General features: G+C 41.7%; 1 protein-coding gene across 1 annotated transcript in view; it reads right to left on the bottom strand.

Annotated features, from left to right (window-relative positions):
• TRANK1 (tetratricopeptide repeat and ankyrin repeat containing 1) overlaps nt 1-23,506 on the bottom strand; it is a 144,754-nt gene that overhangs the window by 55,220 nt on the left and 66,028 nt on the right. Inside the window, exons 9-14 of the mRNA XM_007945681.2 lie at nt 20,776-20,937; nt 17,811-18,065; nt 15,832-16,008; nt 12,249-15,155; nt 2,517-2,716; nt 1,885-2,022 (exon numbers count right to left, since the gene is read on the bottom strand). Of these exons, the coding sequence (XP_007943872.2) occupies nt 1,885-2,022; nt 2,517-2,716; nt 12,249-15,155; nt 15,832-16,008; nt 17,811-18,065; nt 20,776-20,937 (3,839 nt within the window). The remainder of the gene's footprint in view (nt 1-1,884; nt 2,023-2,516; nt 2,717-12,248; nt 15,156-15,831; nt 16,009-17,810; nt 18,066-20,775; nt 20,938-23,506) is intronic.

Here is a 23,506-nt window from a genome sequence, read left to right on the forward strand (position 1 = left end):
GAAGCGGATGCTACCAGAATATTCAATTTGTAATTGCTTTAATTTCATGCAACTCACTGAGCCACTGGTGAGAGCATTTGGTCAGGATAATGGGGCCTCTGCAATTTCCAGGATCAAGGTGAGATGAATAACTGGATTCTTCTTGCTCAAGCAGAGCCAATCACAAGTTACTGATCCACAAACCCAGAGCTCCTTCAGGTTCTTAGTGGCACAAGTGTACAACTTGCACTTAATGAACTAGAGGAACAAAGTCTTACCCCTTTCTCTTTTAGGAGAGTTTCAGTCCAACCATGACCAATAGATGTATTATGAGGAAAAAAAAAAAAAAAAGTTAGTCTTCAGAGGTTAAAAAAGGGTTAATAAGGGTGCATATGGTAGCGTAGTGCCTAAGGCACTTGACTGCTAACCGGAAGGCTGGCGGTTCAAACCCACCAGCCACTCCTCGGAAGGAAGATGGGGCAATCTACTTCCTTAGTGATACTGCCTCGGAAACCCAAAGAGGGGTCACTATGAGTCAGGTCTGACTCAACAGCACATAACAACAACAACAACATCTGTCAGCAAAAGTCAGTAGAAAAGGAATGTATATAAAGTATGGCAATGATATACTACTCATAGAAGGCTCAGGAAGCCAATTTGCATGCAGGCGTTTAAAAGGAAGGAGTGTACAGTGAAAAGATAATGAGATTTGGAACCCAAAGAATCCAAGTTCATCGCTAGGTTTTGCCACCTACATTATGACTATGGGCAATTTACTTTACCTCCATGAGCCTCTGCCACTACAGAATTAGGGTTAAAAAAAAAAAACCATACCTCAGAGAGTTGGTGGAGAATGAAGTGAGATAATACATTCAAAAAGTACTTTATAAACTGTAAAGCACCCATAGCAATATTAATTGTAGGTATTATTAAGGCAAATATGACATGAAAGAATGACCAGAAAAAATGTAAGGACTCAATTTAATGGATCAGTTGTAGAACGGATTTCAAGGTGTCAAAGCCAACAATGCTTCTGACTTAAGTATAAAAAAACAGCCCCTTCAAGCATGCACCATGTGTAATGGGAAGTCTGCAACACGGACAGGACACAGCCAGTTAAGTACTCAAAGGACACTCCACAGCACAGCCTGAGTGTTCAACAAAAGATGGTGATGAAAAGAAGCCAATAGCCAGAAAAGTGACAACAATGGTCTTGAGTTGGTGGCTTTACCCATACCATACTATACTTGAGGAGAAAAAAAACATCACAAGGACTCAGGAGCCAACTTAAAACAATGGGCTGGCACAGAGGTTACTGTGGGTAAATCCAGGAACTTTTCTGCTGCTGTTGTCTGCATGGGCTGCAAGCAGTGGTAGTAAAGCCATGCTAGAAGGGGGTCCCACACAGGGTGGCCATTCTCATCCCCCATATTACCTGATCCAATGAGCAGGAACCAAATCACACTCGTCTTCCTGGTGCTGTCTCTTTCTATGAACTGACCTTGCCCAGTTCTGTTCTCATAGGGTGGACAATGCTAACCTTGCCTTCATTTGTAAGGCCCTCCTTTCAGCTTGCTCCAACTTGGGCATCCCTGGGAGCCAAGGATAACAATAGCTAATGAAAACTGGAAACTGGCACTTGGGTACCAGGTATGAAGAAGAAGATTAATATAAGAAAGCAAGGAAGGGCAAGGCCCGAGGAGAACCAGGCCATGACACATGGTGAAACAACCCACAGCCACTGTCAAACACATAAAACCCCACACTTAATGGAAGACACTCTAAAACACAAACAGGCACCTGTGGCAAACTCTCTTATCCTCAGGTCCAAATTCAATTCCCCTCAGTGAAAGGGCAGCCCACATATATACATGCATTATGTAAAAAGAACTCATTATCACATACCTCAGAATCAGTGAAAAAGTTATAAAGGAGGACATCATCAAATTCCAAGCCTTTTGCTTCATAAATTGTTAGCACGAGTGCTAACCCCAGCTCTTCTGGAATTTTTTCCTTTGCCATTTCATTGGCAACAAGGATTACCTGCAAAAGAATGTGGAGAGTAGGTAAGGGAGAAAAAACATCAAATTCTACAAAAAGAAGCCTCGTAAAACTCAACTTATTTCTATGGGAGGCAGGTAATGTCTTTAAACAGAAGTTGCCAGCATAGATTTGGCAAGCAGAAATATTTATAACAGGTACCCATTCTGGGACAAAACCAAAACACTGAACCCACTGCTGTCAAGCCGATTCTGAGTCATAGCAACCCTGTAAGGACAGGGCGGAACTGCCCCATAGTGTAAATCTTTACAGAAGTAAACTGCCACATCTTTCTCCGATGAAGTGGCTGGTGGGTTCAAACTAGTGACTTTTTGGCTAGCAGAAGAGCACTATCAATGTATCACCAGGGCTCCTTATTCTGGGACAGGGACTGTTGAATTCTATCTCATAGAATAATTCAGACTCTTCATCTTTTTTTTTTTTTTTTTAATTGCAAATTGCCTCTTATTTCAAACATCAAATCCCAAGAAGCTCACCTGGTGGGCCCCAAATTCTATGGGCTGAGTTTTCCTTTTGTTTCCTCTTAACAAAATTGCCAAGTCGCTCACACTACAAGACTCCAGGACAGTTGGTTTGGGGCCATCAAAGAGGCCAGAATCCCTTGGAAGGCGATCAAAAGATTCTGGGAAATAGAACTGAAGTAAATCCACCACTCCAGACGCCAAATGGAGGATTCCTGGAGCAAAAGAGAAAACACGTGTCAGATAATGTACAACATAAACTAGATTTTTTATTTCTTGTTTTTTTTCTGAGATGCAATATTTTTCTCAGAAGCAGTACAGAAAATCTCAAGCCTATTTCCAGTTCCCATCTGATTATCATTTTGGCCCTGAGCTATATTCCTCTGGGCAAGTGGATAAAGGCAGAGATGTGCTGCTGTGCTGAGAGAGTTTTGTGGGATCTCATTCCTGTCCTAAATACATGCTGCAGAAAATTACCTCATAAAGAAGAGTCCAGGCAGAAATGTAATCTAAACAGTTAGAGCTGACAGAGTGCTAAGATAAGGGGCCAGTATAAATGGTAAAGAAACAACATTATCCTGCCCCTCTCCTTGGTGCTTAGAGCAGTGGTGGCAATGTTGTCATGACAACAGCAGAGCTAATGTTAACTGGCAGTAGCAACCAAGGCCCCTATCACCCTTTTCAACCAGGTTTATATTCCCAGCTGAGAGGAGACTATACTAAGAAAAATTGTCAGAGCTGAAAAAAAGACTGCAAAGAGCCTTCTCCCTGCTTCTCACTTCTTGTCTAAGCTCTGAAAGGACAGTAATACTGACTGAACTCCTATCAACATCAGGCACCTTCATAAAAATCACCCCATTTAATTCTTATTAAAAACCCAGTGAGACAGATGAGGTGATCCTACTTTTACAAACATTGAGTCTAAGGTCCAAAGAGTTAAGAAACACTACCAAGTGACAGGATTTGCAGCTGGACTGAACCCATATCTTCCTGATCTCTACTGTGCTTAGAGGCTGTGGGCCATTTGACCAACATCAGGTAGAATAGCATGGTCTTGGTAAAACACTATGAAATGGACATATGCCCCCATTGCAATTACCAAACAATAAAAGGAAATGTTATGCACCAATGTTATTATTATTAAAAGTATACAAAATAAATTATGATGAACACAAGTGGGAACTACTGAATATAAACAAATCAGCTGTTACTGAGTTCCCCTCCCCACCAAGAGTTAGCAAAGGCCGAAGATTTACACACTACAACATGGATGAACCTTGAAAACATTATGCCAAATGAAAGAAGACAATCACAGAAGGCCACATATTGTGTGATTCCCTTTATATGAATTGTCCAGAGTAGGCAAATGCATAGAGACAGCAAGGAGACTAGTGGTTGCCAGAGACTGAGGAGACAGGAGAATAGGCGTGACAGCTAACAGGTATGGAAGTTCTTTTTGGGCTAGTAAAAAATGTGCTAAAATTAGATAGTGGTGATGGCTGTATAACTCTGTGAATATACTAAAAAACATTGAATTGTATACTTTAGGAGGGTGAATCTTAAGTATCTTAAGATGTGAATTACATCTCAATTTTCAAAAATAACAGATGAAGGAAATATTCACTAAACACTGCCAAATCCACTGCCATTGAGTTGATTCCGACTCATGCCAACCTCCATTGGGTTTCCAATGTTATAAATCTGTATGGAAGTTGACTGCCTCATCATCTTCCTCCCATGGAGCAGCTGGTGGGTTTGAACCACCAACCTTTTGGTTAGCAGCCAAATGTCATACCCATTATACCACCAGAGATCCTTAAACATAGTCAATAAAACCAGAAGAACCAAACTCACTGTCATTAGTTGAATCCAACTCATAGCAACCCATCCTTGGGTTTCTGAGGCAGTATCACTAGAGAAGTGGATTGCCCAAGTCTTCCTTCTGAGGAATGGCCAGTGGGTTTGAACCGCCAGCCTTCTGGTTGGCAGTCAAATGCCTTAGGCATATAGTCACTGAATAATCAATACGTATATATACATGATAAATGCATATGATAAACATTCAAGTAAAACAGATTAGAAGGAAATAAAATAAAATGTTACCAGTGACTGGCGATATAGATTGTTTGCATTTAAAAATATATATATGTTTTCTAAAGTCTCTAAAATCTAGCACTGGAGCTCTGGTGGCATACTGCCTAAGGGGCTTTTTCTAATTCCACACATAGAAACACACACACACACACACTCTTCCCTCCACCTCAAGAGGGAAGGTGGGACGTAGGATTCATGTAGTAATTGTCTGAGTAGGTTACTAAGCACATTTTCAAAAAGGGGGGGGGGGAACCTCTTCACAACCACAACCTCCTTTACCATGTTCTATCCTGCTTTTCCTCTAGATTAATGGCTTTTAACCAGAGGGACACTTCAGAATAAGAAGCTTGTGCAATTAGCATGTCAAGTCTGCTCTACCAAAAAGGAGATGCCAGCAGGAGCCACTCCTGAAGACAAAGAAATGGGAGCTGTGCATCTCATCCACTCAGTTCCCACACACTGCCAGGCAGGGTAAGAGTTCAATTAATGTTTCCTGAATTAATGAAGGAAGGGCTAGTATTTGTGACTAAGAGCATATTTTCTTGGAGGAGGATCCAAAATGGTGAATTAGGCAGCTGTACTGTCCAGATCCTCTACCACAAAGATCTGAGAAACCAAGTGAAACGTATACAGGTGACAATTCTAGAACCTAGAGCTATAAAGGAAAGGATAAAGAAGATCAAATACCAATTAGAGGAAGATACTGAACAAAAACATCAAACAGGGAGGCACACAGAGTGGTGAATTGCCAACTGGTCTGTCACAGAGTGGCCATTTTGAATTATTGCAAGCAGCATTCCAATTTGGGTAGGAACCAGACTACTGTCTGATCCGCTAGGACTACACATCTACACCAGCGATCAGCACAAACTCCCGGTGACCATAGGCATGACCCACCACCCACCCAGCAGCTGGTTAACCCACTCCTCATTGCCAGTACTGTGTTTTTCTTTCTTTTTCTTTTCTCTTAGTTCTTTCCCCTTCCCTCCTCTTTCTTTTTCCTTTCATTTGCTCCTTTTCTACTCCTCCCTTTTGTTGGATCCTACAGAACAGGGGCACCACTACTTCCACAATCAGCAGTGCCTTCCCTTATCCCTCTGCAATCAGTGGTATATGCTCTCAAAGAACAAGTACTTCATTCCCACAGCAGCTGTGTTTAGTGGCTAGCCCTTGCACTAGTACTATGCTGCTTCTTTTTTTCACCTGTCTTTTCACTTTCCTCTTAGTTCTTCCCTCTTCCCCTTCCTTATTTTTTCTTTCTATTCTTTTTTCTTCATCATCCCCACCTCTTTCTCTATTATTATTTGATCTCACCAGAACATACCATATGTGAGGCCAGAAAGTAAGCTTCAATAAATTTAAAAACATCAAAATGCTACAAAACAATCTTCTCAGATCACAGTAAAATTAAAAACCAACAACAAGAAAAGCATGGAAAAAAGTCAAATACCTAGAAACTGAATAATACCCTGCTTAAAAACTACTGAGTAAAAGAAAGAATAACAAATTCCTTGAACCAAATGAGAATGAAAACACAACTTACCAAAACCTTTGGGATACAGCAAAAGCCGTACTCAGAAGACAATTTACAGTAATAATGCACACATCAAAAAAGAAGAAAGACCTAAAATCAACACTTCCACACATCTCCAACAACTATAAAATGAGCAACAAAAAAACCTACAGTCATCAGAAGAAAGGAAATAATAAAGATCCATGAAGAAATTAAAGAAACAGAAAAATAACAGAATCAACAAGACTAGAAGTTGGTTCCTTGAAAGAATTCAAAAATTGACAAATAACTGGCAAACGAAGGAAAACATGTAAATAATATGAATAAGAAAGGAAATAGGTGATGTAACAACAGAACCAACTGAAATAAAAAGGATAATAACAGAAGAACTATGAAGAACTGTACTTCAACAAATTAGAAAACCAAGAAATGGATAGATTTACGGAAATACATTACCAACCAAAACTAACACAATCTGAGGTAGAAATTTTGGAAAAGAAAAAACATCTTAAGAGAAAAAATTTAACAGTCTATAAAAAAAAAAAAATTCCCAGCAAATAAAAGTCCTAACCCACACAGCTCCACTAGTGAATTCTACTAAAGATTCAGAAAAGAGCTGACACCAATACAAGCCAAACTATTCCATAACATAGAAAAGGATGCAATATTCCCAAACTCATTCTATGAAGCAAACATCACCCTGATACTGAAACCAAAGACACTACTAAATAATACACACATACATACATACGTACATACACACATATTTAAGTAGTAATATCCCTCACGAACATGTTGTTGCTGTTGCTGTCAGATGCCATTAAGTTGGTTCCGACCCATAGAGACCCTATGTACAACAGAACAAGAAACTACCCTGTCCTGCACATTCTTCACAATCTGTTATGCTCAAACCATTGTTGCAGCCACTGTGTCAATCCATCTTGTTGACGGTCTTCCCTTTTTTCATTGATCCTCTACTTTACCAAGCAGGATACACTTCTCCAGAGACTAGTCCCTTCTGACAATGTGATCAAAGTACATGGGACAAAGTCTGGCCATTCCTGCTTCTAAGGAATATTCCAGCTGTGCTTCTTCTAAGATGGATTTGCTTGTTCTTCTGGCAGTCCATGGTATTTTCAGTATTCTTTGCCAACACAATTCAAATGCCTTAATTCTTCTTCAGTCTTCCTTATTCACTGCCCATCAGACCATCAGTCAATGTTTCACTGCTATTCATAAGGTTTTCAGTGGCCAAATTTTTCAGAAGTGGATAGCCCTGTCCTTCTTCCTACTCTGTCTTAGTTTGGAATCTCTGCTGAAATGTGTCCACCATAGGTGATTATGTTAGGCTGGGTTCTCTACAGAAGCAAAACCAGGAAAGCTTATAGAGAGAGAGAAAAAAAAAAATTTATCTTAGGAAAATGGCTCACACACTTATGTTGTTGTTGTTGTTATTTGCCATCGAGTCGGCCCCGACTCATAGTGACCCCTCTCTGGGTTTCCGAGGCAGTATCACTATGGAAGTAGATTGCCCCATCTCCCTTCCAAAGAGTGGCTGGTGGGTTTGCACCACCAGCCTTCTGGTTAGCAGTCAAGTGCCTTAGGCACTATGCTACCAGAGCTCCTCACACACTTATAGAAGCTGACAAGTCCCAAGTTCTTGGATCAAACGTCAAGCTGGAGGTTTTTCCCAACTCACGCAGCATCAGGGGCTGATGAGCTCAAGGCTGGCAGGCAATGTACTGGCTGTTGACTCCAACAAATGACAAATCCAAGATCTCCAGGCCGAATGGTAGATTGTTCACTCATGGACAAAATTTGGTTGTAGGCAGCACAAAAGAATCCTGATCCACAGAAGAGTGTCTCTTTTCCCAGGATGTCCATAAATATACTGGAAGCAGGACACACCCCCAGGGAAACTCCCTTTTAACGGATTGGCTGCTCAAAACATATTCATCTGATCCCATCATGGGAATAACCACATCACAACTGCTTAAACCACACAGAATTGTGGTCCAGCCACGTTGACACACAGCTCCAATTATCACAAACATCATCCATGAAGAAAGCAAAAGGTCATTAAAATGACAGGAGAGGAAGAAAAGACCAAAGTGGATGTCAGAGGAGACTCGTGAAACTTGCCCTAGACCGGAGAGTAGCTAAAGCAAATGGGAGAATCAACAAGATAAAAGAACTGAACAGAATATTTCAAAGAGCAGCTTGAGAAGACTAAGTCAATTATTATCATGAAATGTGCCAAGCGTTGGAGTTAGAAAACCAAAAAGGAAGAACATGCTTGGCATTTCTCAAGCTGAAATAACTGAGGAAAACTTTGAGCTTCGAATTGCAATATTGAAAGATTCCATGGGGAATATGTTGAATGATGCAGGAAACATCAAAAGAAGATGGAAGGAATACACAGAGTCACTGTACCAAAAAGAACTGGTCAATCTTCATCCATTTCAAAAAGTGGCATGATCAAGAACCAATGGCACTGAAGGAAGAAGTCAAAGCTGTACTGTGAAAAAAAAGGCTCCGGGAATTGATGGAATACCCATTGACATGTTTCAACAAATGGATGCCCCACTGGAGGCACTCACGGCTATGCCAAGAGACTTGGAAGACAGCTATCTGGCCAACTGACTGGAAGAGATCCATGGAATGGAATGTATCCATTCCAAAGAAAAGTGATCCCACAGAATGTGGAAATTATCGAACAATACCACTGATATCACACCCAAGTACAATCTTACTGAAGGATCATTCAAAAATGGTTTCAGCAGTAAACTGACAGGCAACTTCCAGAAATGCAAGCTGGATTCAGAAGGGGACATGGAGCGATACCATAGCTGATGTCAGATGGATCTTGGCTCAAAACAAAGAATACAAGAAAGATGTTTACTTGTGTTTTACTGACTATGCAAAGGCGTTAGATTGTGTGGACAATAACAAATTATGGATAACTTTGAGAAGAATAGGAATTCCAGAACACTTAATTGTACTCATGAGGAACCTGTACATAAACCAGGAGGCTGTCATTCGAACACAACAAGGAGATATTGCATGGTTTAAAATCAGGAAGGGAGTTGTATCCTTTCACCAAACTTATTCAACTTGTATTCTGAGCGAATAATCTGAGAGGCTGGACTATATGAAGAAGAACATGGCATCAGGATTGGAGGAAGGTTTACTAACAACCTGCAATATCCAGACAACACAACTTTGCTTGCTGAAAGTGAGGAGGACTTAGAGAACTAACTGAAAATTAAAGACTACAGTCTGCAGTATGGATTACACCTCAACATAAAGAAAACAAAAGTCCTCTCAACTGGACCAATAAGCAGCATCACGATAAAAGGAGAAAAGACTGAAGTTGTCAAAGATTTCATATTACTTGGTTCTATGATCAATACCAATGGAAGCACCAGTCAAGACATCAAAAGACATACTGCACTGGGCAAAATATATTGCAAAAGACCTCTTTCAAGTGCTCAAGAGTGAAGATACCTCCTTAAGGACTAGGATGCACCTGACCCAAGCCATGGTATTTGCAATTGCCTCATAGGGAGCTCTGGTAGCATAGTGGCTAAGGCACTTGACTGCTAACCAGAAAGCTGGCGGTTCAAACCCACCAGCCACTCCTCGGAAGGAAGGTTGGGCAATCCTACTTCTGTAGTGATACTGCCTCGGAAACCCAAGGAGGGGTCGCTATGAGTCAGGGCTGACTTGACGGCACATAACAACAACAACAACATATGCATGTGACAGCTGGACAATGAATAAGAAGACCAAAGAAGAATTGATGCTTTTGAATTGCGGTGCTGGTGAAGAATTCTGAAAGTACCATGGACTGCTAAAAGAACCAACAAATCTGCCCTGGAAGAAGTGTAGCCAAAATGCTCCTTGGAAGTGAGAATGGCCAGACCTCGTCTCACCTACTTTGGTCACGTTGTCAGAAGGGACCATTCTCTGGAGAAGCATGTCATGCTTGGTAAAGTGGAGGGTCATCGAAAGAGGGGAAGGCCCTCAATGAGATGGACAGACAGGGTGGCTGCAGCGATGGGCTCAGGTATAGCAGGGATAGTGAGGCTGGCACAGGATCAGGCAGTGTTTCGTTCTGTTGTCCGCAAGGTCACTATGAGTTGGAAATGACTCGAAGGCACATAACAACAACAAATCTTTAAAGAAGTAGACTGTGGAGTGGCTGGTGGGTTTGAACCACCAACTTCTAGTTAGCAGTCAAATTCCTTAGGCACCGTGCCACCAGAGCTCCTTAAGAACACAATTAGCAAAGTTTAAAGACAAGCCACCTAATTGGGAAAAGAAACTACATAATCAAAAAAGGTTGTGAAGGCAAAATTCTTAAAGAATTCTTACCAATCAAGAAGAAAAACAACTCACTAAAAAAGTAGGCAAAGGATAAGAATAGGAAATTCACAGCAGAATACAGAATGGCCAGTAAACACGAAAAGATGCTGAACCCCTGGGAAATGAAAATTAAGACAAGGAGTTATTGCTTCACAGCCACCATGAGAATAAAGCAGGAGTGAACAAGTCTGAGGATATAACGTACATCTGAAGAGATCTGTTCAGGAAGATTCACCCTCGGATTATATGTCATAGTAAAAAACTGGAAGGAATCTAAGGTCCATCACTGGAACATGGATAAACAGATGTGGTACAGTCACTGAATGGAATACTAATGGTAGTTAGAAATGCATGAACTAGAACTCCATTATTAACATGTGGAAATCTCAAAAACACAACATTAAGCAAAATACAAAACTGGAGAAAGATGTATCTCGCACAATGCCATTAAACAGTTTTTAAACATGTAAAACAATACTACATATTTTTATGGACATATGTAGGGTATAAAACCAAAAAAACAAAACCTACTGCCATCAAGTGGATTCCAACTCACAGCAACCCTTCAGGACAGAGCAGAAATGCCACAATAGGGTTTCCAAGGCTCTAATCTTTACAGGAACAGACTGCCTCATCTTACTCTCATGGAACTGCAAGTGGGTTGGAACCGGCGACATTTTGGTTTTTACGACAATTCCAGACCATAAAGAAAGCACTCTGGCATTGCTGACATGTTATTTAAACCTTCTTTCCTCAGTTTCCTCCTTTGTAAAGTGAAAATAATACTTACCTTATAGGGTTGTTGTGAGGAGCCCTGGTTCATCAGTTAAGTTTCAACTAAAACAAAAACCATTGCCACCTAGTCAATTCTGACTCATAGTGATTCTGTAGGTCACCAACCTTTCAATTAGTAGCCATGCTCTTAAAATGCTGAGCCACCAGGGCTTCACCAGCCTTAGAAACCCTATGGGGCAGTTCTACTTTGTCCCACAGGGTCACTAAGAGTCACAGTCAACTCTTAAGACAAAAAGTTTGATTTTTTGGTGTTAGGATTGTTGTGAGGATTAAGTAAAGGATGAACTAGAATCAACTTGAGGACAAGCAGCAAAACAGCTATATATGAACTGCTTAACATATACTTGGCACAGAGAAGGGGCACATCTGAGGTACAAAATGAAAGTATGTTGAATTTGTGTTTGTTAAAAGGAGTGGACTATGAAGTAAATGGTAAAGACACATTGATTATCCATATGGAAAAAAGTAAAATTAGGTCACTGGAAAGTTATTTTAATAAAAAGGATTTCACACCAAACCACATTTTATACAGATTAAAGATCTAACTAAATTTAAATATCTACTTCCCACCACCTCCCACCCCTCTTTTTTGCTTCCCCTTGGGAGATATACTGCTTTAAGGATCAAGGATTTATAATGCTAATTTTACAATTAGTTTATAGAATAAACAGGTGCTTCCAAAACGCTTTAACAAAAGTTCTCAAACCATTTAAACGTTCCCCTGAAATGTTTTCATGTCATGCCAAACTCTTTAAGATACAATTATTTAAAGGTACATTTTCTACCCAACCACAGCTTGAATTACCAACTTAAGAATGAGCAGTGGCAGAAATCATGAAATCTCTTGCTCTTGAATGTATTTGCTAACAAAATACTATCCTTACTCCAGCTGCAAAAGCCTAATGAAAGCAAGTCCACACCTTCAAAAGTAGCCCAGGGTCAGTGCCCAAGTGTCCTGTCCCACGGCCTGGACCTACCTGAGTGGGACCTGTAATTCTGGTACAGCTGGTGGATCTTCTTGGGCTTCCGGACAACACACTGTTTGTCTGCGTTACTCCTGCTGGCGTAATGGAACAGGGAACACAGATCACTAAAGCGGAAGGCCACACCCTTCATGATGCTCTGGGCTGTGTCCCCAGTGAGGAACATGGCATTGGGGTCATTGATGCATTTCATCAGCAATGCCAGCTCAGCTTGGGTGAAGTCCTGAATCTCATCACCATAGAGCTCGTGGATGGACCATGGAAGCACCTTGAGCTTCGACAACCTCTGGGACAGGTTGTACAGGACATCCTCTTCATCAAAATAACCTTTCTGGGACCTGATCTGCTGATATAGGCAGAATAGGTCATAGATCTCACTCCGATCTTCCTTAAAATTGGAGGACCGTTTCCTCCCTAATTTCTTATATGCTTCTTCAGTAAGTCTTCCCTGTGGGCAGCTGAGAGCCTCAAAAGATCCTTTCAGAAAAGACTTTATTTCTTTCCAAATCAGTGCAGGGTTGTAGGAAGTTTTCCCTTTGGTCATCTTGGGCCATATTTCATTGATGAAGACCTCAAACGTCACATATACCCGGGGGTCGCTGTCACCCATGCGAGCTTCTGTAGCTTTTTCTTCCTCACCATTTTCTCTGTCCACCTCCATCTCCTCCTCATCCTCCTGCCAATTGGGGATGGTTAATTCCTCCTGTGTGGACCACCCTGTGATGGTTCTTTTTAAGCTACCATCTTCATTTCTCAGAAAAAATGGAGTGGGTAGAGAAGCATCGAGCAGAAGGAGCAGCTGCTTAGAAGTGACAAACAGAGGAAAGTTCTCATCCTTTAGGTCCTGGAGTTTGTGAACATTGGGCTCCAGGGGTTTATAGTGACTGGTGGCCTTGGTAGACTTGGAAAGCTCAATGAAATTCCTCTGTACCTCCTGGCACAGAACGTGGTTCTTGGTAACAAAGATTTGATGTAGATGCTCCAGCTGAGAGGGACAATCTTGCACACAGACTTCCTTTGCTCGGCTGTATCCTGGCAGCTCTGTGGCAGGTCCCTCAGCACCAGCATCACTCTCCTCCTCCTTGTCTATGCTGTCTACTGTTTCCACCTCAACTGAATCTTCCTCTTCCTTGTCCTCGTCCTCCATCTCCTTTTCCTCCCAATCTGGACCCTCTTTTCCAGGTTCCATTTCCAATCTTCTCTTCAGCCAGATTTGTTTAGCCAGCAATGGACTCCCTGCCTGCTCTGCTTTCTCCCAGTAAATGTGGAATTTCTTCCACAGCCTATACAAGCAGCAAGTTGTCTTCCCAGTGCCACTCCGCCCAATGAGGATGATGGGCTCCAGTGGCTTGGGGTTGAGGTTGATCACCATGTACTCCAGCTCACCCACCCGGAAGGGGTACTCCACTGTCGCTGTCATGTCATTGAGGATGTTGAAGGCCATGTTGGTGCTGAAGCTGTGGAACTTCATGATGTTGTACTCTGTTTCCACCGCACTTGCTGGCGGAAAGTACTCAGGTTCCATGCACTCCCTGCCCTTCTGTGCCTCTGTGTCCTCCACATAGCACTGGGGTATTCGCTTCTGGATTTTCACGTTGGCAAACAGTTGGCCTTTGTTGATACCCTTCAGCTTCTTCCGCAGAACACAGGATAGGCCTCGGTTGTAGGCATTGCAGATGGCCCTGATGGAATCCGATAGTTTGCAGTGATCCAAGACAATGTCCCAGATCCGGATGATTTCTGTGTAGATCCGCCCTGACTTCTCCACAGAGTGCACATTCTGCTCTGTGACAATGACCTTCTCTGGGTTCTCACTGCATCGAGGGGAGAAGTCAATGGCGAGTTCCCACAGCATCCGGGCTCCTTTGTCCAACCTTGCTTCAAAGAGCTGGATGTTTCCTTTCAAGTACTTTAGCCGCTTATGCAGGCCTTGCGTCCACTCACCGTTCCCCAGATGCTGGATGGCAAGGATGACCTTCTTCTTCATGATCTTGGTCACTGCCTTACTTGAGAGTTTCTTCAGCACTTCTGATGTGCACTCGATCTCCCAAGTCATGTTGTCAAAGTCCTGGAAGCAAGCCTCAATGTCCGGCACGCTCCAGTCTCCCTGATTCTCGCTGCCCATCTTCCCTCTGTTAACAACAGGAACAAGCTGTGTTGCCCCAACGTTTGCCTGAGTATGTTCTTCCTGTGCCTCGGAGAGGGCAGAACTATTTCCACTACAGTCAGAATTCCCTATAGCTGGGGTTCGCTGGAACTCATCTTTTTTTACTCCGGTGCCTGCTTCTGCCACCAGAGGCTTGGCACACTGAAGACAGTCCTCTTGGAGGAATGGATCCAATTTAACCTGCTGAATCAAAATCATGATGTCCTGTATGAGATGGTCTCTCAGTGAGCATGGTCTGAAGCCTCCAGTCCCCCCCCTTGTCACCTGGGCATCAAGGACAGTCTCCCAGCTGTCAGGGACCACAGCTCCTTCTGGCAGGGTCCCAGAAGTAACACTACATGGCGCTGACTTGAATGAACCCTGAGACTTGAGCTGAGACGTATGGCCAGGAGTGGTGGACCTCGGGAGCTTTCCAAGGTGAGCAGCAGAGTCCTGTCGGTTCCTTCGCCTGTTCTCCGTCAGAGCTTTGTTCCAGGCCAAAAGCAGAGGATCATTCTTCTTAACCCGGTGCCGTGCATCTTTGCCCTCTTTGTTCTTCAAGTTGAAGTTGATATCAAACTTTACCAGCAGGTCTATCAGCTTCTTCATGCGCTTCAGCATGCCCTTCTGAAAGAGTATGTGCATCATTGTGTTCCCACTGCTGTCCTGGATGTTGGGATTGAGGTAGTAAAATTCAGTGGGGTTGGAACAGAACAGATCCAACAGGTGCCTGAGGAAGTTAAAGCCAATGTCACCTGAAAGACAGAAACAAGACCCTGTAAGTAGTGAGCCACTCTTCTCAGAGGAAAGACTATCCCTGGACTTGAAAGAGATGCGAGGCGGGGGCATCTCAGAACATGGAACATCCCCAGGCATTAGATACCCATTAAATAACCTAGGAGTTCTCAACCAAGGGCAATTTTGGCCCCCAAGAAACATTTGGCAACATCTGGAGACATTTTTGATTGTCACAGCTGAGGGGGATTCTCCTGGCATATAGTGGATAGAGGCCAGAGACAATGTTAAACATCCTATAGCACATCCCACAACCAAGAATTATCCAGCCCTAAATGTCAATAGTGCCAAGGCTGAGAAACCCTGAAAAGCCTTGTAACATTCCAGTAAGATCCTTTATGCCAGGTACTTCAAAAAGGGTATAAACAAATAGAAAGTATTTGTCAGCTGCTGACATTCAACTTTGGGACTTAAGCTTTCTTAATCAACCCACCTGACTATTTACCATGATGATAACTTTATCCCATTAAGTTACGTGTTACAGGCCAGGACATACAAACTGGTCTAGCCAAGAAATGAGCCTTGTTTAGATCATTGGTGTTTCTTTTCCCAAAATGAAAGACCAAAAACACAGCATTAATTCTAATATCCAGCTTCCTTGTCAAGGAAAAGACTGCTTAATACCTAAGTGCTTACCATTTATATCTAAAAAGATGTGGAGCGCTGCATGTAAAGGCGTATCACCTTCCGTGAAAGAAATGCCATGGGGGTCTGCACCCTTGGTCAAGAGAAGAAAAGCCAACTCAAAGTCCTCATGTTTCAGGCACATAGCAAGCGGGCTCTCCTGGCTCTTCTGGAGACCCTCAGGCAAAGCTGGAGAAAGGGAGAAGAGAATGGCCCTGTGAGCCACATTCCTGTGAAGAGGACAGACTGGAAAGTGAGAGGGACCACTTCTACCATTTAGTTCCAAGGGAAGAGCAGATGCTGACCATAACTTCCAAGCCCCTCCTACCATCAACCTTCCTGGAAGGCAAAGGGTTCCCAATACCCTCAGGGTAAAAGCCTACTTCCTTTGAATGTCTTGTTCATGGTCCCTGCCCCTCCCACCTCCCCAGCTGCCCCTCTTGTCCCAACACAAAGAACACAGTGCCCACCATAAGCATTCTTCTCCTAGAGTGAGCACAGGGTATGTGAAAAATTCAAAGTCCAGTCCTTGCCTAACATGATACTTGACATGTGGTTGGTCACAGGGTATGAGTGCTGCTTCCTATGTTCTTTGCTTCTACTAACTTCTACCTTAAAATGGATGTCTACCCTCAACTGCCATCCTCCCAGACACCTCTCCACCTCCACATCACCTGCTTTTTAGCTTGGTTCATGCATCACTGTATACTACAGGCTTGGCCTCCTCCACAAGTAGCCCTACTATGCATGCCTCCCTCCAACAGCCACACATTCACCTCTGAGGCCTTGGTTTCTAGCACTATCCCTGGTAGGAGCTCTATACATTGTGCTAGATCAAAGAATAAAACAGGAATTCCCTAATAGACCTGAGCAAAAGAAGTAATACTCCACATAAAGAACTGAGTTTGGAAAAATAAGTCATAGAAGGCTTTTTCTCTTCCTCTCAAAAGTCTTGGGTGGAGCCAACACCTGAAAGCTTTGCATTATGGCACTTTGAGAGATGAGGATCAATATGTTCTCACTCCTGATGAAGGATATTTCCCCTTAAATGGCAAAGTGAGCAGAAAACCACACAGCCAAGGCATTCATCCAAAAGCTTGCATACATTAACTCATTTAATATTCACAACAACCATAAGAAATAGAAACTACTATCATTTCCATTTTATAAATGAGACAAAGGCATAAATAGCATGCCCAAGGCCATATAGTTAGTAATGGCATTAGCAGAGGTGGGGGCAGAAGAAAGTTGGTGTTTCTAAATAAATTTTAAAATAAAACCCAATACAGCACTACAGTCTTCACACTCCAGACACAAACCCAGCCATGTGTGATCATCCTGATTAAAGCAGCAGATGTTTCCACCCACCAATTATTTGGTTGTTGCTTTAAAAATAAGCATCTCAAATCCCAATCTACTGCTTAGAAAAGAAGGCCCCTGAAAGTGACAAGGACACACACAGCATATCAAGTGCAGGGAAAAATCTAGATGGAGGTCAGAAGGAAATGACCATTGTGGGCTAAACCAGAGCAGAGGGCCCTCCACATACCTGATTTTGCACACAACAGAGGAAGAGAAGACAGTAATAGTAACTAGAATTCACAAAAATGCAGAGCTCCTATAGGGCAAGATCCACTAAAAAAAAACAAATCTGTTGCCATCAAGTTAATTCTGACTCACAGTGACCCCATGTATTATAGATTGCAATTGCTCCATAGGGTTTTCTTGCATGTAATCTTTACGGAAGCAGATCACCAAGCCTGTCTTCTGTGACACCTTTAGGTTAGTGGTCGAGTCCAAACCAGGGATCCCAACACCCACTATCAGAGCATTAATCCATGTCACTATCCCAAAACAAGAAGACACGGAGGACAGTATGAGGCAGAACTTCAAGGAGTCTCCAAAAGCAAGGGGAAGACCGCGCAATGTGCAGCGTCCTGGACCCCCTAGCCTGGACAACCTTCCAGTGTTTATCATCTAGGCATTTTCACCTCCACTGTCTATGAGGCGGCCCAGGAGCTGCGTCTTCCGGTGGTCCCAGCTCCTGAGGTGTGGGATGATGGCACAGATGTCAAGGTCTGAGAGATTGCAGTCTTTGATGAGACATTCTCCAAATGGTGGCACCCCGCTCGCTTTGCGGGTCAACAGCAGAAGGACTTCGGGCCACTTCTGTTTTGCCAGTAAGAATTTGATGAAGGTGTTGGCACAGTCAGGATTAATGTCACAGACCAGGTCAGGAGGAATTTCTTTAATAAAAAAGAAGAGATCACACACCAAAAAAGGTTCATATGATTTCTATTCAACCCGTAAGACATATGCATATAATTAACACAGATTTCAGACCAGTATTTTCAAACACTGGGGCAACTACAAACAAGTAAATTACTTACTTTGGGCAAGTTACTTAACCATTCATGAACATCATCAGTATGAACACTGACCTCAGAGGCTTACAAATACTGTCTGGAGAGTCCAGAACCCAGCCCAGGAGGCAATCAACATGACAATGTGTTATAAGCCTGAATACCTGACTTCAGTGTATTCAACTGAAATCACAAGGGGAAAGGCTGGCTAAAACTTTGCAGAATGTCAATAGTGTGGTCTGCTTAAGAACAGGGAAATACAGGTAAATAGTCAAAAATACTAGAGAGTTTAATTAAAAAGTCAAGAGCTGTTGGGTCATGATGAGAAGACGGTTTATCCCCCAATTCTTAATTTTATATCATGATACATATGTGGTTTCCACATGACCTCTGGTGTCTGAACACAGGATAATGGTTACTATAATTCATAATTTTATTATATATTAAAGGTGGAAAGTGTTGTAAATAGATATTCAGTAAAAAGACTGCCAAATATAGCAAATAAAAATACAGGATGCCAGTTAAATTTGAATTTCAGATAACAATTTTTTTTATAGTATGTCTATGCAATATTTTGTATTTGTATTTTATCTGGCAAGCCTACTAGTAAGAAAAAAGGAAGGAAAAGAAGAAAGGGAAGATATCAAGGGCTACATAAATAAAAAGCATTATGACTGACATTTGCTCATTTTTGCTTTTAAAATTCCTTTTAAAATTAAAAACAAACTATAAATATAGGCTGTTGTTCTAGCATATTATTTTAACAGGAATCAGTAAAATATAAATGTTTGTAATAGACATCTGCGATTCTTGTCCCCACTTGTCTTCTGGCGAAAGCACTCTCTCTCTCTACCACTGTCCATTCCATATGGTAGGGATGGGGCCAGCACATATGGTTTGGGCCTAAGCCAATCAGGACTCTCCATCCCCTGACCACAGTATTGGTTCAAGAGTCCATGTTATGACCAAAAGTGAGATCTAGGACTGTTCAAACCACTAAGAGAGATAGGTCCATAGGTCCAGAAATGCTGCCCAAAGTCGGAGGTTAGAAACCTGTATCAGCTGGTAGCTATCCTGTCTCACAGGGATTCTGAGGTAGAAGCCAAATAGAGGGACAGGTGAATGGAAGGATAGGAGACACTGGGTCCTGCTGATAAACAGGGCTAGATTCCTGAATCTAGCTGTGCCAAAAGTCACTTTTTTGCCAATTAAATCCAACTTGAGTCTGTTGTTGTTCTTTTTTTATCATTTCCAACAGGAAAAGTTCTACTTCTCCTCTCATATGATTGATCTAGGTGTCAAAGAGCAAAGAAAAGGAGAAAATACAGAGAGGAGAAAAAGGCAAACAAGTAGATTCGAGACACCAGAAGAGAGTTGAGGGAAGACCTTCAGGAGAGATACAAATGGCAAGGAACAGAGGTAAATGTTTGGAGAGTAAATTAACCAAAATGAGCAAATGAGAGACCCACACGAACACACAAAAACACCCAGAAAGAAACAAATAAAATACAGGAGTACAGAGTATAAGACATAAAAAGACCTTAAGAATTTCCAAAAGTAACATTCCCATCTACTGGCTTCTTATGAGATTTTTACCAAACACCAACAATTTATGTTTTATTTTCACAGCTCAGGACAGTCTTCACGGCTCATGAATCAGATCATATGAAGTCCAAAAGGCAAAGGTTCCCTAGATGTGGTTTGCACAGGGTGACCCTCATTTAAAGATCCCACATGAGGTGCCCCCATCCCAGAGTCTTGGGTGCGTTTATCTTTGAGTACTTGTATCCAAGAAAGAAAGATTGGCATGGCAAACCTAGCCTCATCTCAACCCACCCTAATGACTAACATGTATTAGCAATTTCTTTGCTGGACACAGGACTAAGTGCTCTAATCAATTTCTCATGAGGTTAGTTTCTCAAACTAAAACAGAGATGAAGAAACTGCAGCAATTGGCCCAAGGTCACTGATTCGGTAAGTGGTAGAGCTAAGACTTGAATGTAAAACTCCAAGCCTTAACCAGTACAGTCTGTTGCATACCCTTAAAAGCTCTAACGAAACCATCCTGCCTTCTTTGTAAAATTGAGCCATTCAGCCCTACAAACAGTCTGAGTTCTTTATCAGTCTATAGACTGTCAATTTTACAAATGCTAAGTTTCACTTACTTAAGATTGCTGGAATCTTCCCTGATTATGTAAAGTTTCTACTTCTTTTCTGAAAGTTTCCCAATTTTCCCATGATAAAAAAAATTAACATATAATAATTTTATACTCTAATATTAGCCAATATCTACAGAAGAGAGGGAAATCTAATTATTTTTTTAAAGTGACTGAATATGCAAAGAGTAATTTCAGAGGATACTTAAGAACCTAGTAACAGAACTAGTTGACTCTGCAGATGGGATTTAGGGACTGAAGTTCAGAGGTGGATGACAGAATTTTCACTGAAGAATCTTCCATGCTATTTGAATGTTTTACATGCAGATATATTACCTTTGTTATTTTTAAAATTTAACTTGTGAAAGTATGTTAGAAAAGAGTTCTAATGAGCATAAATCATCTCTAACACATTTGAAGGTTGTGACAAAAATTACCTTGCAGAGAAGAAAGTAGGCGCAAGAACCGTTGAACTATTTCTTGCTTCAGAAAACTTTTATGCAATGACTGGTTTCCTGAGTTCATGTACTTCACGAGCTGCTCACAGACTCTCCGGAAAATCTCACTCTCGCTGGTGGGTCCATCACCACTGTTCAGTCCTGAAAGCAACACCAGGGGACGGTTCTGAATACAGAGCTGCAGCTGTGATAGACTGCACAAATGACCACATCTTCATCCCCACTTCACTAATGTGACTGTGCAGATCCTCCTGTTGAGAGATGGCATCCATTTCCCCTTCCCTTGACTCTAGCCTGACTTTGTAACTTACCATGACCAATAAAATGGAATGGATGTGATTTTTTGTGCCAATTCTGAACCTGGGCTTCAAGAGGCCTTCTGTGCTTCTGTTGGCCCTCTTGGGTCCCTGGCCTCTGCCACGTGAAGAACTCTAAGCTATCCTGCTGGCACATAAGCGACAACACAGAATCAGGCCCAGTTGTCTCAAGTAAAACCTCAGAGATGTGAGAGTCTAGCCAAGATCACAAATATCTGATGGAGTTCAGGCAAAGATGTGGAGAAATTAGAAATCACTGCTGATAAGTATGTAAAATGGTGAAGCTGCTATGGAAAAGTCTGCAGTTCCTCAAAAACTTAAACACAGAATCACCATAAAGCAGAAACCAAACTCACTGCCATCGCTTCAATTACAACTCATAGTGACCCCTCCTTGGGTTTCTGAGGAGGTATCACTACGGAAGTAGACTGCCCAATCTTCCTTCCGAGGAGTGGCTGGTGTGTTTGAACTGCCAGCCTTAGGGACTATGCCACCAGAGATCCTCCCTAGAATCACCACACGACCCAGCAGTTCCACTCCTGTTGTTGTTGTTATGTGCTGTCGAGTCGGACCCAACTCATAGCGACCCCTCCATGGGTTTCCGAGGCAGTATCACTACAGAAGTAGATTGTCCCATCTTCCTTCTGAGGAGTGGCTCGGTTAGCAATCAAGTGCCTTAGGCACTATGCTACCAGACCTCCTAGTTCCACTCCTAGCCATATAGAATTGAACACAGGAAGTCAAGTACTACATGCTCATAATAGCACTATTTACAATAGCCCAAAGGTGGAAACAGCCCAAATATCCATCAACAGATGAATGGATAAGCAAAATGTAAAATATCAATACAATGAAATGATGTTCAGCCATATAAAGGAATGAAATACTGATACATGCTGAAACCTGGATCAACTGTCAAAACATTATGCTGACTGACATAAATAAGACACAAAAGTTATATACTGTATGATTAAATTTACATGAAATATCCAGAATAGGTATATCCATAAAGTCAGAACATAGACTGGTGGTTTCCAGGGAGCTGAGGAGAAAGGGAAACAGAGAGAAACTGCTCAGTGGGTCCAGGGTTTTACTTTGGAGTGATGGAAATGGTCTGGAACTAGACAGAGGTGGTGGTTACACACACTGAGAATGTACTAAACGCAGTGAAACAGTCACTTTTAGCTAACTTATATGATTTTAACTTCCGTAAGTTTTTTAAAATAATTCAAAAACGTTATCTTACTGAACGGATAAAGGAGCAAAACAGGACATGTGTTTTCACACATGTTAGTACTAGGAGAAAAGACTGGATAGAAATATGCCAAAGGGTAATTATAATAAATTTTTTGTAATTCATTCTGACTATATTTTCAGAAATTTTCTAAAATGAACATATGTCATATATATATATAAGCAGATTTAAAATAAAATTATAATTTTTAAAGAGATCTCTTGAAGTTACAATAGTGCTCAGAAGCATTAGAAAACAGAAATAAATCATTCCAAAAGAGAGATTTCTTTTTTTTGCCTAGAATTGTTCCTTCATCTTACAAAGGACATACCTAATAAGTTTTATTACATACACCCTAACAATTTAAATGTATATACCCATCCCCTTTTCATAAAAGGAAATAAAAACATATAATTATAAATGTACAGAATAAAATAACCAAATCACAAATACAGTAAGTGGGGTGGGAAGTGTAGCTTCATAGGAAATGAATCTTCTTTTGTTTTTCCTTTCCTACATTTTCTAAGTTTTCTAAAAGAAAAATACTTCGCTTTTATTAAACGGGAGAAAATTTGTGGACATCCTTCAAGTCAATATCCACACGTGCATTTGCATCCTGTGTCGGTGTCAGGGATGCAAAGATGACAAATCACAGCCTAAGTCCCGGGCTCCATCTATGAGGGATCCTGACAGACAGGGCTCCAGTGTACTCGGTGCTATACGTGTTATACTAGCGGGTCTGCTAGATGCTGCACAAGCCAAAAGCAAAAAGCAACGGGCTCTCCTCTAGAGAAAAAGATTCATAGATCTGGATTTGAATTCACTGCGAAAAGCCATGTAGTAGTGAATCAGAGAGTGCTGATCACAGACAAATGTGAGAAAAACAAAGGCACAAATCTTCTCCTTCGTCCTAAAGAAAAGAATTGAGCAGCCAACAAAAAAAAAAAAACAAAGCCAACTTTTTTTGCTTTAAAAAGGTGGACATGCTGCCATCTGCTGCTGGCTGTGAGATATAGGTAAAACGACTCACTTAATCTTAACCACAGGAGCTCTGGTGGCATAGTACCTAAGGCATTTGACTGCTAACCAGAAGGCTGGAAGTTCAAACCCACCAGCCACTCCTTGGAAGGAAGGTTGGGCAATCTACTTCCGTAGTGAT

The sequence above is a fragment of the Orycteropus afer genome, unplaced genomic scaffold, assembly GCF_000298275.1.
Source record: "Orycteropus afer afer isolate SDZICR_OR568_19922 unplaced genomic scaffold, OryAfe1.0 scaffold00142, whole genome shotgun sequence".
NCBI lineage: Eukaryota > Metazoa > Chordata > Mammalia > Tubulidentata > Orycteropodidae > Orycteropus > Orycteropus afer.